At 41.9% G+C, this 17,007-nt stretch overlaps 1 protein-coding gene across 2 annotated transcripts; it reads right to left on the bottom strand.

Annotated features, from left to right (window-relative positions):
- Window positions 1-1,456: 1,456 nt before the first annotated feature.
- Window positions 1,457-16,633, bottom strand: LOC113410790 (keratin, type II cytoskeletal 8-like). 2 transcript variants are annotated; one of them, XM_087950368.1, is made up of 9 exons: window positions 16,235-16,633; window positions 12,228-12,436; window positions 11,229-11,289; window positions 9,477-9,572; window positions 8,739-8,903; window positions 6,750-6,875; window positions 5,192-5,412; window positions 3,858-3,907; window positions 1,457-1,782 (listed from the first exon to the last, which is right to left on the bottom strand). In XM_087950368.1, the coding sequence occupies exons 1-9, from the start codon at window positions 16,523-16,525 to the stop codon at window positions 1,673-1,675; spliced, it is 1,329 nt and encodes a 442-aa protein (XP_087806494.1). In that variant the 5' UTR covers window positions 16,526-16,633; the 3' UTR covers window positions 1,457-1,672. The 2 variants fall into 2 exon arrangements, with proteins under 2 accessions (XP_087806494.1, XP_026521306.2); XM_026665521.2 differs by having other exon boundaries at window positions 1,457-1,833; window positions 16,235-16,591.
- Window positions 16,634-17,007: the final 374 nt, after the last annotated feature.

The raw sequence follows: 17,007 nt of genomic DNA, 5'->3' as shown, positions 1-17,007 counted from the left end.
CACAGAGGCTTTATTAAAAGCCAGCAACAGCTTCTTATCCAGATTGTTCTTCCTGAGAACCCGCAGGAAGTGCAGCCGCTGCTGAGCCTTCTTCACTATGGCCTTGGTGTTAGGGGACCAGGAGATCCCAGCTGAAATATGGATGCCAAGGAATCTGATTGTAGGGACAGTTTCCACTCATTCTCCATTGATGATGAGTGGGGCATGGTCCTGTCCATGTTTCCTGAAGTCCATAATCAGTTCTTTGGTTTTATGGACATTCAGTGAGAGATTGTTCTGTGAACACCAGATAGACAGGTTCTCTACTTCTGCCCTATATGCCGTCTCATCCTCTCCGGAGATGAGACCAATCACGGTCATGTCGTCCGCAAACTTTATGATGGTGTTTGTTGCGTGGCTCGGTGAGCAATCAAAGGTGTACAAGGCATATAGCGGGGGGCTCAAGACACAACCCTGGGGGGAACCAGTACTGAGTGTAATAGTGGAAGAAAGGTGGGGGCCAAGTCTAACAGACTGTGGTCTGTTTGTCAAAAAGTTGTTAATCCAGGAGCACATGGGGGTGGGGACCTGCAGATTATACAGTTTGGTTACTAGTATATCTGGGATGATAGTGTTAAACGCAGAGCTGTAGTCCACAAAGAGCATCCTCACATAGCTCTGTTTATTCTCCAGATGACTCAGCGCTCTATGAAGTCTGATGGCCACAACATCCTCTGTAGATCGGTTTGCTCTATAAGCAAATTGATGTTGATCGAAGTGGCTTTTATATACAACACTGCATGGTTACACAAACTTGACCAAGGCTGGTTTAGTGCTATGTTTCTGGCTTTTGAGCTGGACTTTTCTTCCAGGTAAGTCTGACTAAGAGTTGGTAGGAAGACTGATTAATGGCTGCTTATAATTATATTTTACCAGGAAACCCTTAAAAGTTTTTAAATAATTCCCCGGGTTTGGCTTCCTAGACATTACTAGATGACTCAAAATAACTCCTGAAATACTTCTGAACCATAAATTTCATCACTTCTACCAATCTGGATCCAAAAACATCCAAGGTCAAGATTGGGAGAAACTATAATTGGGTATAGCAAAGAGCCATAGGAAATGCTTCAGTACAGTTAACAAATATTTGAGCTGCAGCAGAAGGAATGCTATTCATCCACATATAAGTATGTATTTCCCCCCTTCAGCTACTTCCTGGTATATTCTCCAGGCTTCTTTTTGTGGCAGAAATGATCTTTATCTTAAAATTTTCACTCTTGTTAAAACCTGAGAATTTGTGCTCTTGGCACACTTCTTTGTATAGGTCTCACTTAGGAAGATCAAACTTTCCTTCCTTAACCCAAGCAGAGGATAAATATATGATACACCCTATAACAGGAAGTCAGAATGTGGGGTTGAGCAATGATGTGCCTACGGCTGCTGATAAAACTCATGCAAGAAACTGAGACCAACAACACATTTTTCAGGAGCTTTAATGTAAATTGGTAAATAGAACATATTATCGACATCGTTTTATTGGCAAGGTCAAACTGAGCCATTGTAGCTTGAAAAAAAACACAGCACTGACTGGGAGAAAAGGTGGAGGCATATGAAGTAGTTATCATTAGAGGCTATAAAAACAATCCATTTGATGTATTTAAGATACCTTGACTTTTTGCTGGTTCTATTCCAGTCACTTCTCTGAAAAATGACTGACCTCTGAAATGACTTTCCCATCTTTGGTCTCAATGGTCTTGATCATCAAAGGCCTCTTCAATGAGTTGTTGTTGGAGACCGAAATCCCTGCAACCCCAATGTGAGAGGGAAGAGTTATCCCTTGATTCAGGAGTCCAGCTGCAGAAGCAACGGATGGATTTCAGAATTTGATCGAGAGATCAGAGGAGAAGGAAGGTCTTAGTGAAGAAGTTTTTGATTGGCTCACCAAAGCAATTTGGCAGAAGAGGAAGCCAGCAAACTCATGCAAGTTAAGTCAGCAGGCCAATATAACAACAACAAAAAAATCCTCACAAACAAAACAAAAGGTTAACTGACTGCATGCAATAAGCAAGAGCTTGCTTAAAGTTTCCTTCTCCATTCTGCTGTCCTTCAAATGTGTTCGGCTTCATCTGTTATTATCCTAAACTATGTTGATTGGGCTGGCATCGATGGAACTTGTTTTCCAATATACCTGCTGAATGATTTCTTGGAGAAAGATGGTTTTGGCAGAGAAAGTCAAATGCAGGAGATAATTTCAGACTGAGGAATACTTAATCAAACACTGATTCTTGACACTCTGCTAGACTCACAGAAGGATCTAGAGTTCTGGTCCATCATCTCAAATAGGCAATGCAGAGAAGTTAATATTATGCAACAATCAAAATAATTAGATAAATTGATTGAAAGGATTATCTTGCACTATAATAATACTTTTTTGCAGCATCTTAGCAATAGAGAAACATTTAGGGAATAACTTTGAGAAGAGGTTTTACATATTTCTGCCAATTCTTGGAGAATACTTTGGTGGTAATTGCATGCGGTATGAAGCAGCAGCAAAATATACTACATGGAAGGCTTTGGCTTCACCCATTTCTTTTAATAGCAGAAGGCTAAGTGGCTGGCAGTTCTATTATCCCTAATTCCATGGGCTTGCACCGAGTCAGATTTAGAGACAGAAGAAACACCTATACTTCTACATTGAGCTTTCAGTCTTTGGATGAAACCTGCAACTTCAACATTTGAATTCAAAAAAATTCAAAATTCATACATTTGACATTTGTTTTACATCCGGTTTATTTCAATGTTGGCTGGTTTCAAACATCAACTGTTAAATACTACTTCCCATTGCATATTCTTTGTCTGGTTCTAAATAACATTACATGCCCTCCATTAAATGCTATCAATAGATAGCAGTGGTTTTTCAACTAAGTTTTGGAGACTTCAGAGCTGTCCTAAAAATTTAACAGCAGTTTTTTCAATGAACTAATAATTGATACATGTCTTTCAAAATCATGTTGCCCAACACAGCAGATGCTTTTTTTTACAATGCATCCCAATAGATAATGGTGATGCTTATGTAGGTAGAATATTCCCCAGACATTCCTCCACCATGGGCAAGAAGCACATATGTTGAGATCTGTTTGAAAGCTTAATATTAACTACTGCCACTGTTTATCACCGATCATTAGTGCTAAACTGCATTGCACATCAGTTTTTGAGCTTGAAAATTAAGTATCGTTGCAGCATACAATAAGTGGTATCTCTATCTAACACAGGGGTGTCAAACTCAAGGCCCGGGGGCTAGATCTGGCCTAGTAGGTATTTAGATCTGGCCTGCAGGACCATTCTGGAAACAGCGAGAGACTGGCCCGCGGTGCTTCTGCCAGCCAAAAAGGAGCCCTTCTGAGCTCCATTTTCACTGGCAGAGGGTTGCAGGAGGCTGTCCCAGCCAAAAACGGAGATTGGGACCCCGTTTTCTCTGGCAGAATACTTGGGCCACCACAGGTGTCCCTGACATAAATGATGTTGAGCTGGCCACGCCTACCCCGGTCCCTAGAGGTCAAACACAACACAACCTGATGCAGCAGCCCTCAGTCAAATGGAGTTTGACACCCCTGATCTAACACATAATTTAAAATTCAGGGGTATGGAATGGCAAAGGTGGCAAAAGAAAATTTTAGGTAAGACCTTGCCCTCAATTTGTTTCAGCTTTTTTCAGGACATAAAATATCCAGATGAAATTCAGGACACTGCAAAAAGTTCACGGAGAATTGGGAGGCAGAATAAAGCTTCCACAATGCCGAAAACCTCAGAAGGAGAAAGGTCAGCAAAAGAGAGATGCTTGGTTTACCTCAACCCAGCAGAACAAGAAGACGGCCTACCTAACTTGTTAATGGCATTGACTTGTTGTGGTGGAACCTGAGCAACCATCCTGGGAGAAATAAAAAGAGCACGTTTGTGAATTTGGAAAACATGTAAGCATGGGTTCTTTCGAGAAAAAAACCAAAACCCTTATCTTATTGGTGTAGCCTGTAAAACGGGTTCTATGTTCAGTTTTGGGAACCTCCAAGTAGGCTGGGGAAATATGTCCGAAACCTTGGAAAACTTTATTAGAATATGCTCTCCTAAAATGCTCTTGTTGCCCCGTTCCAAATGACAGTAACTGTTCTGACCCAACCGGGTTCCCAAAGAGCAAACACAGACAAAGGCAGCAGCCCCCACTTTTTAAGGTTTAATAATGAATTCTGTTCCTTTACAGATAAAAGGCTGCTTTCCACTAATTAGCTCCGACAAGAAAGAGTCTTTCCAAGTTGTTTGTCAATACTGCCAAAAACCCAGAGATAAGAACTAATTTACAAGGTTCTCCAAACACGAAGTAAGACATCCACAAGTTAAGCTTCAGAGCTTCTTTGCCTTCTGCAAAGAATGCTTTCCCAAACCTGGCTTTTATCCTTTTGAGGGAGGGGCCGTTACCTTGCAGCCTTACTCCCAAGTTGCCTGTGCTGCTGTAATTGTTCTTTCCTCTGAGTAATCCTTCGTGCATGTGCACTTGTCACAGGCTCCTTGGGAACCTCCTCATCACTGCTGCCAGCCCTCACAATCTCTGAAGGCAGCAGTTCATTCCCTGATAGTCCTGGCCCTTCATCAGAGTCCTCGCTCTCCTCAGCCATCTGCACCTGCTGCAGACTAACCACAACATTAACAATCTAGTGTCACAGCTGTATTTCTGCTACCTGTTCTTGAATGCTCCTGTCTCCCAATTACCTTCCTGCAGTGCACTTTTTGCTGTGAATCTAGACTGTTACTGTCATTTGGGATGGGATAATCAAAATGTTCATATATTTGCAAACCAGCACATGACAGCATCAAAAGGACTATCCAAAGCAGCATACCGTCTACAGAAATTGTCTCTTCCCTTTTTTTCTTAGATCAACCTGCCTCAAAATCCTCCAGCTGTCAGCTTTGAAAGCCATATTAGCACCAGAATAATAAAGATTATTAGAACCTCTAATAAAAGGGAACTTTGAGAACATGTCTGTCTCTGAGTTATTTATTGGAGTTAAGGCTTTCTGGAATGCTGACACCAGCACTATCTGGAAACTGACATCTAACCTTTTGGGAGGGCCCTAGGCTGAAGAAAGTTTCCCTAGGCGATCAAACGTAGAGGAACCAATTCATACCCATGCACAAAAAGTCCAAGCTGACTCTTGCTTACCGGTTTTCTTCTCCTTCCAGCAGCTTTCTGTAGGTGGCAATTTCTATATCAAGGGCCAGCTTGAGGTTCATCAGTTCTTGGTATTCTCTCATCTTGGTGGCCATATCGTGTTTGGCTTGCTTCAGGGCCTCCTCCAGGTCTTGGATGGTACTTTTAGCACTTTGCACAGCCTGCTCTCCTTGTTCTTCTACTGAAGTCACAGCATTTTCCAGGTTGGCTCGCTGGGCAGGAGGAAAGAGGAACATTTCAGTGTCCACTGTCTGGGTGGGAATGCCTTATGGAGAGTTCGGTAACTAAAAAAGAAGCAGCAAGGGCTCAAAATCAAAGCCTCTTTCTTTAAGTATGGCGGGTGAAAAAACCTGGCCTCTTCTGAGCGACAGCTGCTTGCCTTCCATTCTGCACGGTTATTCTGAATAGTCAAGAAGACTGTGAAGAAGTTTCAAGGGAAATAGCCTCCCAATGAAGAAGCAGCTAAAAGCCAGCCAGGAAAAGAAGCCAGTGCAGACGCTGTATTGAACCCAAAGCTGTGCAATGTTTTTTTCAGCTCAGAGTTGTGCTTGATCTTTGAATGGTATGACCATGTTTGCCTTCCAAAAAGCGATAAGACCAATGGTTACTTCCAATCTATTTAATAATTATTGCTGTTGTCACATCAGCAAATATTATTAGGTAACCGCTGTTAGAGGGGAATAGTAATTTGTTTGTTTTATATTTCATAGGAGCTCCGCACAATTTACACAAGGATCACTCATCGTTTTAACTTCCTAACAACCCTCTAGGACTTGGGCCAAAATCGCTCAGCATGTTTCCATAGCTGAATAGGCTGCATCCAAAACTTTGGAGGGGCAGGTTATCCCAGTGCCTATTCCAAACTACACAAGCCACACCACAGCTTCACACAATCTATGACCCCAGACAACATTTGGGGTTAGAAGACCTTTGGAATGAAATGATGGCCTCCTAGATTCATCTAGTAGTGTTAATGGAAGAGAATAACACTTACAGCTGGAACTTTTGAGAAGCCTCTCCCAGTAATAAGAAATTGTGCCCTCTTGTGTTTTATTTTTAAAAAGGAGAGGACACTTGCAGCTGGACAAATTAAAGACACATGTGAGGATAGTTACAAAACAGAACAAAATGAAAGCACAGAACAGCAATCCAGGGCTGGAAGGGACCTCAGAGGTCATCTAGTCCAAAGGCTGGTTCACAGAATGGGTTGTAGGTAGAGTACCTGTGGCATTTGCCGCCCAGCTTTGTGTGTTCTCTGTTGTTATGAATATTTCTGTTTAAGACTTGGGATTCTATCTAGAGCAGGGGTGGGCAAACTTTTTGGCTCGGGGGCCGCATTGACTTTTAAAATTTGACAGACGGGCCACCACCTGGTGTCGAAATGCCTGTCATTACAAGTCAAAATCAAATGAATGCAATCATTCAATCATTCACATCAAACCTTAATTCTGTACCAATCTTCGGCGGGCCGGATTAAAAAGACCAACAGGCCGGATGTGGCCCGTGGGCCGTAGTTTGCCCACCCCTGATCTAGAGACTGGCAGCTTACCTGATTCTTTAAGGCCTCAATTTCTCCGTTGATATGCTGGGCATAGCGAGTCAATTCGGCAATTTGACCTTTGATGCTTTTCATCCCATCATTATGTTTCTGAGTTTGCCTGACAATGTCATCAATCTGGAAGGTACGAGAGGGATAAACAGGAATCGTTATGCTAATGTATTCAGAGGAGCAAGACACAGAGTCCATCGCAAGAATACCAGGTCTGAGGTAGACAAACACATAGGCAGATTTCCCACCTTCAGGTCTTCCAGATATGTGGGATATCATATCATACACTGGATTCCTTCTAGAACAGCGGTTGCCAACCAGTGGTCCATGGAAGGGACCACTGGTGGTCCGTGAGACAATTTTGGTGGTCTGCAGACAAATTATTTGCATTTTTATAGTGCACTATTTATCTTTTTGAAAAATTCACATTAGTGGTCCCCGGGATTTAAAATTATCAATTTAGCACTCCCTGAGGTCTGAAAGGTTGGTGACCCCTGTTCTAGAACAATCATGGGATAAAATCTAGGGCATGGAAGGCATAATTAGAAGTCAGAGAAGTTTCAGGCATCAGACAAAGTTCTTTCTGGTTGTGCAAAAGATTGGGTCATGATACTACAATCATGTTCAAATACACATATGCTTTGTTATTGCAACTAGACGAGGATTGACTGGCAGTAGAGGATCATACAACATTACTGGCTCTGAAATATTACAATATTGGAATGATAGAATTATCCTGAAAATTCAGACATTGGTTGAAAGACTCAGGTTGGAATTAGAAAAGTTTGTTGTTAAAAGAATTGCCGAGGCAGAAAGTTGCAGCTGTGATGAGTGTAACAAGATTGATAATGAATGGTGGGACACTACAGCAAGAAGAAAGTTACAAGTTAGAAGGACACTAAGCTAAGGCACATAGACATGAACTTTGGTAACCTCTAGCTTATTATATGGTGGTAAATCACACACCTCTTCTGATAAAAAAGCTTATTGGCATAAACATGCAATTTATGAAGGAGGGTAAAGTAGAAAAAAGCAATCAAAAGAAATGTGTCAAGGAATCAATGATTGATTCTTAGGGTGTTAACTTCATTAATCATAACATACAAAATTTGTGTTTGTGTATTGTTCAGGGCAGTGGTGGGATTCAATTTTTTTTATGACCGGTTCTGTGGGCATGGCTTGGTGGGTGTGGCAGGGAAAGGATACTGTGAAATGTCCAGTCAGAGGTGGTATTTGCCGGTTCTCTGGACTACTCAAAAATTTCCACTACCGGTTCTCCAGAACTGGTCAGAACCTGCTGAATACCACCTCTGGTTCAGGGTCTTGATTCCTTTAGCTGCTGAGACCCTTTTGCTCCAATAAAACAAGCTGAAAATGTCATTCCTCATGTCTGGTGGTCTTTATTGGCTTCAATGCCAGGCTAGGACTCGTTTTGGGAACATGTCAGGCCTTACCTAGAGGTTTACAATAGCTTCGTTGAAATAGCAGAAGCACTTAGACTTATATACCTCTTCACAGTGTTTTACAGCCCTCTCTAAGCAGTTTACAGAGTCAGAATATTGTCCCCAACAATCTGGATCCTCATTTTATCAACCTCGGAAGGCTGGAAGGCTGAGTCAACCTTGAACCAATGAGATTCGAACTGTTGGCAATTGGTATTCAGCAGAAGTAGCCTGCAGTACTGCACTCTAACTACTGCGCCACCACGGCTTAATAAACCTCTGCTGGTCATGCAAATCCTGAAATACTTTCCAAGATTCCACTGAGCTGCCAAACAGTGCCAGATTCTTTTTTCCTTGTTTCTAGAATCTGATCATTCTGTTTATTTGAAACTGAAACTAGTTTGCTTTAATCTTGCAACAGTTTGTATTGGGAAGCTGGATTTCTCACTTTAATATGAAAGCGGTATCAAAATAAGACTGCCCTTGACCAATGTTTCCATGTTATACTTTCATGATGTGGATGCAGGGAGATAAGTGAACCAGTTACCTTGTTTTTGTACCACTGTTCAGTCTCATCACGACTCTTGGCAATCATGGTTTGATACTGTTCTTTCACCTCATCAATTATGTTCTTCATTTCCAGTTCACGGTTATTGTCCATCTCCACAGTGACCATTGCATTTTGGATCTGAGATTGCAATTCCTTGATCTCCTGGATGGGGGCAGGAAAGGCATAATAAGTTGTGTATAACATTGCAATTGTAGTCCCTTTTGGTGTAGTAGGGGAAGTTTAATCATGAGGTAGAATTTGATCCCAGCCACTGCATTATCTGTTCTTTCCTGAGTGTTCTTGCAAGAAGCTACTAGCAAACAAATGAAAATGAGAAAAATAATGTTCCTGATCATTTTCATCACATATAATCAGGCGTGGGTTTCTACTGGTTCTGTCCACCTCTGTAGAACCAGTAGCTCTGAAGAGCAGCAGACACAGAACTGGTTACCTGATCTTACCTGATCTTTATTTCCTGATTTTTCAACTTCAGCTGCCGAACGAGGCACAGCTGCAGTTAAAAAAGCAGGAAAAGAGGGCTGTTTCAAAGGCTGCTTCTCTGCATGCAGTGTGCTGATGACGATTTACAGGCATGCATGCTCGCAGCTTGCAGGGAAGGACATCATAAATCACCTGACATCATAAATCCCGAACCAGTAGTTAACCCTGTCGTATCCCACCCCTGCATATAATGAATACATCAGTCATTTGTTCATGTTTGTCTCTGGTACTCACCTCTTCAAAGAGCTGTTTGAGGTATTTAATTTCATTTGTGATACTCTCCAGCTTGGATTCAACATCTACTTTCTGCAAGTAAATATCATCCAGGTCCTGCCAGAAAAGAACAGCAGATAGCAGGATTCGCCTCTGGATGCCTATCTTGTTCCTTGAATCTCACTAAGTACTGTATGAGGTGGAAGTTTTCCAATTTTTGAGTTAATACAAGGTCGAACATATGGCCCTAAAACTTTTGGTGAGCTTCTAATTTGTCTCCAAATCATAATATTTAATATGTGATTAATAGGGAGAATTATTAAAATGCACTCTGTGAATAATCAAAATGATAGTATGTAATTTAATTATAACTACAGTCATATTTCATTATGTCAAATTTAGTTCTTTTCCTGTTCTTATTCATTTTTTTATGGTGGCCCCAGCTTTTCATGCAAAATTCGGTAAGCCTCCACCTTTTCAACCTTTCAGAAGTCCATCATTACCCAGGTGTTAGGATAGAGATAAGATGTCTGGAGTTGGTTGTGGGGCCTCCCAAGGAGATGACTGAGGCACTGGGTTTTTATTCGGGTTTGTGTTTTTTATAGTGATTGTGAGTCTGCCTAGAGTTGGCTTTTTTAAAAATGAGCTTTTAAACAAATAGTAGTAGTCTTACAACAGTTCATTTAATGACCGTTCAAAGTTACAAGCACTGAAAAAATTGACTTTTCATACTTACGATCGTTGCAGCATCCCCATGGACACGTGATCAAAATTCAGATACTTGGCAACAGACTCATATTTAAGAGGATTGCAGTGTCCTGGGGTCATGTGATAACTTTTTGCAACCTTCTGACAAGCAATGTCAATGGGGAAGCCAGATTCTCTTTACAACCATGTTACTAACTTAAAAACTGCTGTGTATCTTAACAACTGCTGTGATTCACTGTGTCGAGAAAGGTTGTAAAATAGGAAAAACTAACTTAACAACTCTTTCTCTTAGCAACATAAATTTTGGGTTCCCTTGTGGTTGAATACTACTTGTACAGTTGTTACTTTAAAAAAAAAAAAGACTGCACCTTCCCTCATTTAGTACTTCCAGTATTTTAAATCAACAAAAGTGGGGATATAATTTGTCAGTAAAGATATAATGCAAGCACGCATGGGGTGGATATGCAAAGCTGAGTCACAATATTATACTTGGGTAAAGGAACATGCAAGGGCTTTGAACTGCTTGCAGGGATTCAACAGCTTTTTGGAATGCTGCATTTCTCCAGAAAGCAAATTTCTCTGTTTGGCTGGAAGCCCTCTGAGCCATCTTGCATATAGCAAAACAATGCTCTTTTCCAAAGTTCTGGAAACTTGAGCAAATATATGCAGGAAGAAAGAATAGTTCAAGTGAACTTCACTTGGTTCTCTCTAGTTAAAGTTAAATGAGAATGGAAATCGAGTCAGGCTACTATGCCTATGTATTTAACCATCTATCCACCTTGTGTGCACTTTTCCTATTTCACAGAAGGGTGTACAGTGTGGAAGCGAAAACAGTCTCCCTTCCGTCATATCAACAGCCCTCTGTCCTATTGCTCAGAAAGAAAAGAAAAAGTAAGGGGAATGGGTGAATATGGGGAAAGGAAAGCTGACACTGAAAACAGTTTGAACTCCTCAGGAAAGAAAGTTGTATGAGCTGAAAGTTGCAGAAGAGAGAAAAGCAATCCCAGATTAATCGAAGGTAAGAAGGTCTTGTCCCACTAATTTTTAGTGCACCAGTAATTTCACCTTTTTCGTCACCACAAACTCATTTTCCAGTTGGTTACGGTGATTTATTTCCTCTTCATACCTATAGATTAGAGGACAAGAGACAATAGTTGTAAAGTGCAATGGGGAACCAATTGATGTCGGTGTTGAATGGACATGTACCAATTACCAACTTCCTTTTCTCTAGCTTCTACAAGACCTGTCTTCAAAGCATCCAACTTGTACCATTTTATATTAATGTAATAAAATAAATAGGAAACTAGCTATTGATAGTTGTAGCACTGGGAATTCAATAGGTGGTATATTAAAACTGAACCTGAGGTAAAATAAGACGGAACATAAAATTGCTTTCCCAAATTTTTCATCTCATGTGTGGGCAGGGAAATGAGTGGGAAATGATTTTTTTTTTCCAGGCAAAAGAATAAATGCTCAAAAACTTCACGAGGGCACAACCATCAATTATAGTAGAGACATTCCCCTTATTATATCTTCCCTTGGGATTTAATGGAATGTGGGAAGCCAAATGTCAGTTTTCTCCCAGCACACCGAACTGGAAATAGATAACCTCTTCTATGTAAATGTTCTGTAGAAAAGCTAAAGTATTCCAGTATCTGTTGTGCATCAAATACAAGACCTATTTATAAATAAATTATTGTTCAAATTCTTGCATCTCTTGTTCTCATCAGTGTAATATAATGACTAGAAGCTAGTCTCTTCTGGGAAGGAAGGACAGTTTTGGTAACAGACAGATCTGGTATCAGGCTGTGTGCATTTGAAAATCAGTTCTTACACAAAAGTGGCTGCAGATGGATTGGTGCACTACCCTTCATTATACTCACCCATCCTGAGCACTTTATAACTAATGACACACCCACCATATTCTACTCATAAGTTCATTGAAAAAAAAGCCTGCTCCCTTGAAAAAAATTCTGAAGTCAATTCCTGACGCACACATATACTCATGCAGACAAACAGAATATTAAACAACAAATCTCCCATTAACTCTCATGATGTGCTCACTGGCTTTTTAGTTCCTCCAGAAATGTCTGTGTCTGGTCCAGCTCATTTTGCAATTTCATCTTATCTTGATTGAGCATGTCTATCTGCTGCTTAAGGGGCTGGCTGTGGGCTGTCATAATATGCCCCACATTGGATTTGTATTGGTCTTTGCCCTTCAGAAGTTTCAGCTGTGTCTCCAGCACTTTGTTCTGCTGCTCAAGCTTGCGTACCTTGGAGAAGGGAAACAGGGAGATAAACAAGCAACTGAAAAGACAATCAGGAAAAGCACTTAAGATGCAAGAGTTTTACTTGGCTATTTATGTACATTCCCACATATCCACCATGTAAGATTCCGTGGAATTTACTGTTAAGCACCCATTTTCAGTTATTTACACTTTTGCTTGCCTCCCACATATCAGTTAAACTTTAACAGATGATCTCCTTAGCAAATTCTTGCCATGGAGTTTTTTTCTCAGCATAAAGTCACAACTGGTCCAGAATGCGGCACTGTGTACATTTTTTGCCACCCCATTATTCACCTGTGTTATACTGTTGCTGTGTGAGCTATACTTGGTTATGATCATGAACCATCAAGTTGTTCCTAATAACCAGGGGTGGAATTCAAATTTTTTAACAACTGGTTCTGTGGGCATGGCTTAGTTGGTGGGTCATGTTATTGAGCGTGGCCAACTCAATATCACTCACATTGAGGCATGCATTTCCTCCCCTGGCCTCTCATGACTGTGGGGATGCTGCAACAGTCGTAAATGTGAAAAATGGTCATAAGTCACTTTTTCAGTGCCATTGTAACTTTGAATGGTCACTCCACACAAGCAAAGTACCTGCAAAGGAGGGGGGAAAAAACTCCAGAGAAGTTCCTGAGACAGGAAGTCTAGTCCTGCCAAGAATGTAATAAGGGCTAATGGAGAGGCACTTTCTGTAAGCAACCCCAGACTGTTTCCTTCCTGCCTCCCTTACAGGATTAGGCCAGTAATTTCTTCTAACAACCGGTTCTCCGAACTGCTTAGAATGTTAACAACCAGTTCTAGCGAATAGGTGAGAAATGGTAGAATCCCATCCCTGCTAATAACCACATAAATTTTCTCCATGGTTCCTAAGTTAGGCTTTTAACCTTGACCTTCAGCACTTCCAAGGATCCATCCCTTAAGTAACTGTGTCTAACTACCTTGCTGGTGGTTATCCCCAGGAGTGGATGAACCAGTATTTCTGGCGATTAGTTGGCCCCGCCCACCGGTCCCTGCCCTAGTCTGTCCTATATTTCTGTGTTTTGCAGCCCAGCTGATTCGTGTGGCACAGCGGATTGCCACACATCAGCTGTTTTACTCACCGGGGCTGCAGCAGAAGGTAAGTTTTAGAGCTGAAAATGGGCGGTTTTCAAACGCTGCACGAGCGAACCACACACTCACCAAACTGGTTGTTACACCAGTTGAATCCCACCACTGGTTATCCCCCTTTTGTCTTTTCTTCCACCTTTCCCATCATTACAATCTTCTACGGGAAGATAACTCTTTGTGTAATGTGTCCGAAGTAGGAAAATTTGTGCCTCAAATCGGAACTCTGGGTTGATTCAATGCCCCATTAGTTTATTTCTTAGCCATCTATGATATTCTCAGGAATCTTCTCCAACACCAGAGTTCAAAGGCAGCAATACTCTTCTACTTCTTCAAAGTTCAACTTTTTTCTTCCAAACAGTATCACAGGGAATACTGTTGTGGCTTGTATGATTCTGATCTTTGTAGTGGTAGTGGGATTCAAATTTTTTTTTTTTTACTACCGGTTCTGTGGGCATGGCTTGGTGGGCATGGCTTGGTGGGTGTGGCAGGGGAAGGTTACTGCAAAATCCCATTCCCTCCCCACCCCACTAACCTGCTTTCCAGCTCTGTTCTCCTGTGCAGGGCAACAAAAGAAGAACCAGCCGATCAGCTGGGACTCGGGAGGCAGAGAATAGATGGGGGCGGGGCCAGTCAGACGTGGTGTTTGCCAGTTCTCCAAACTACTCAAAATTTCCACTACTGGTTCTCCAGAACTGGTCAGAACCTGCTGAATACCCACCTCTGCTTTGTAGTGATAAAGACATCAAAATATTTGAATATCTTTTCCAAGACTGTCATGATCTACCAAGTGCTAGTCTCTGGCAGATATCCAGGCTGCTCATTCCTTTATTGTTGATGGTTGATCCCAAAAGGCAGATAACTATCCACCACTTTGATCCCTTCATTGCCAGTTCTAAGCGGGTCATTCTATGTTTTGTCATTAGTTTGGTGATCAGTTGCATTGGCTTCCAAATTTTTCTGAGTGGAATTCAAGACGTTGTTTTTCACCTTAAACCTTTGAAAGGTACAGAACTAGATTATTCGTGGGATCACCTTTCCCTGCCTGTTCCACTAGGTCTTATAGGGTGGCAGGTTCCAAGTCACTTCTTTTAAATCTAGTGGAACCTAGACATGCATCTTCTCAGTACCCTTTCCTTGCCCTTTGGGATAGCCTTACTCATTAGATTCCACCCCTCGGGTCTTCCAAAAAGACCTAAAGAAAACCTATGGGACAGTATGAGACTGTTGCACAGAACCATGCCTTGTGGATATATGGGAAAGTGTTGTTGGAAGCTCTGCAATGTTCTGTATTTTTGTTTTTTACTTATTTTTTTTACTGTTTACTTGTTTGCTGTCTGAAATTAGAACAGCTATATTGTGTAACATACATACATACGAGAATCTATAGAGGGTTTGAAACAGAGGTGGTATTCAGTAGGTTCTGACCAGTTCTGGAGAACTGGTAGCGGAAATTTTGAATAGTTTGGAGAACTGGCAAATACCACCTCTGACTGGCCCCACCCCCATCTATTCTCTGCCTCCTGAGTCCCAGCTGATCGGTTGGTTTTTCTTTTGTTGCCCTGCACAGGAGAACAGAGCTGGAAAGCAGGTTAGTGGGGTAGGGAGGGAATGGAGATTTTGCAGTAACCTTCCCCCGCCACGTCCACCAAGCCACGCCCACAGAACTGGTGGTAAACAATTTTTCATCCACCATTGGTTTGAAAGATATGTGCAGAAAAAAGAACCCTACTCCAAGGATTCTACCTCTTTAAAGTTTCTTTTCAAGCTAGTAACCATGTGACCACAGTGAAAGGAGAATTAACCCTGTTTCCTGCACCACTTTGGTCACATTACCAATGCTCAGTTTGGAAACCTCTTAAGATACACTGCTTTGCACCTTTTCTCTTGAGTTATTCATGGAAGGAAGGATTCCTGAAAACTGTTATTTTACCCTCCCATCTTGTGTCACTAGGTTTATTATACCTTTTTCTTCTTTTTGCACTATTTTCACTCTGCTCTGTGGCTGCTGGAAACTTTATGCCAGTGCTTACCAAATCTGGGTAAATTATCCAAAATTGGGTAAAAGGGTTTTTTTTTTGGGGGGATAACAACACATGAAACCCTAACTCAACCACAGGGACTTTTAAATAAGGACTTGCTCGTAGGTGGCTTTGGGTAATAAAAGAAATGGTCTGGGAAGCATTCCATCTACTGATTTTGGTTGCATCCTTACATTGTTATGGTCGCTTTCTATTATATTCGATTTTGCTTTAAAGGTTGTTTTTTTTTTAAAATAAGCACCATTCTTTTTGCCATCAAGGTAATAAGCACCACAGTTCTTAAACTTTAATGCAATCCTTGATGACTTTATGGAGATATTCAAGTGGTTTTCTGCGTTACAAAATATAAGAGAAATTACCACTAACTTTTTTCCCTGGATTTTATTTCCTTTGCAGTCTGAAGTACAGCTTTAAAACTACCGAGATTAAAATGGTGTCCCAGCTTAATGGAAGCACTAAACGAGACAGACAACTTGGAATCCACGCAGGTCTGTATCCCAAATTTTTAGACATACTTTTTTCCCCTCTTTCAATACCCTCTTTGTTACGCGGAAGGCTCCAACTCGGCACAGACGGAGTTACGCTTCCCTCTCCCACAACGCGCTCGCCTGCATCGGCGCCTGCGAACCCGCACCTTGTCAATGAAGGAGGCGAACTGGTTGTTGAGCCCCTTGATCTGTTCCTTCTCTGCCGTGCGAATCTGGTGCAGCTTGGGGTCAATCTCCAAAGCGGGCAGCGAGGGGAGGAGGAGGAAAGGCGTCGAGGTAGAGAGGGGAGAGTTGGACAAAGCACTGAAGGAGCCTCGGTAGAGTCCCGGCTGAAAGCTGCCCGAACTGGCTCGGTACAAAGAGCTTCGATTCGGAAGGGATCCGAGGGATCGGCTGCTAAAGCTCGTACGCCTCGGGCCATAGTAAGTGATGTTCATGGTGCAAAAGCGCGCTTGTGAGTCTCCGAAGAGGCCACTAAAGCGAGACACGGAACTTCGGTGCCCCGTACGAAATAAATACCGTACCTGAGAAACTCTCGGCTCCACCCTCTCGGCGTATGGTGGCGTTTTATTGGCTGAGACGAACTCCCACTCAATCGTCACCTGACCTTCGCGCGTATTGTATCCCCGCTCCCTCATTTGCATACCTCATTTGCATTCCCAACTAGTCACGCCCGCGCCGGGATACCTAGAGCGGCCGGACTTAATACCAGAGACGAGCAAGAGTCTTTTTCCGTATACTCCAACCCCACAGCGTCTGAGTTTTGCACTTCTCCCGACAGTCCCCGTAACGTAATTTTCCAACGGGATCTTTTATGTGGCCTCTAAACAAAGTTGCTTGAAAGCTATTAGTGAAGGCTGACATAAAGGCGCTTTTTTCTACTCTGGTCACTAAAAAAAAAAAAAAAAGGTTTATGCAA

The sequence above is a fragment of the Notechis scutatus genome, chromosome 1, assembly GCF_049901735.1.
Source record: "Notechis scutatus isolate UNSWTSFEM ecotype Mainland chromosome 1, rNotScu1.2, whole genome shotgun sequence".
NCBI lineage: Eukaryota > Metazoa > Chordata > Lepidosauria > Squamata > Elapidae > Notechis > Notechis scutatus.
The sequence above is the reverse complement of the archived record's forward strand: the minus strand, read 5'-3'. Positions and strand labels throughout refer to the sequence as shown.

Excerpts from the sequence above, each read along its gene's own strand:
- LOC113410790 (XM_026665521.2), bottom strand. The coding sequence starts at position 16,525 with ATGAACATCACTTACTATGGCCCGAGGCGTACGAGCTTTAGCAGCCGA. Across the intron at positions 5,413-6,749 it reads TTGAGGCCTTAAAGAATCAG|CGAGCCAACCTGGAAAATGC; the intron begins GTAAGCTGCCAG and ends CCTCCTGCCCAG. Across the intron at positions 1,834-3,857 it reads CAATGCCATTAACAAGTTAG|CTGGACTCCTGAATCAAGGG; the intron begins GTAGGCCGTCTT and ends TTGCTTCTGCAG.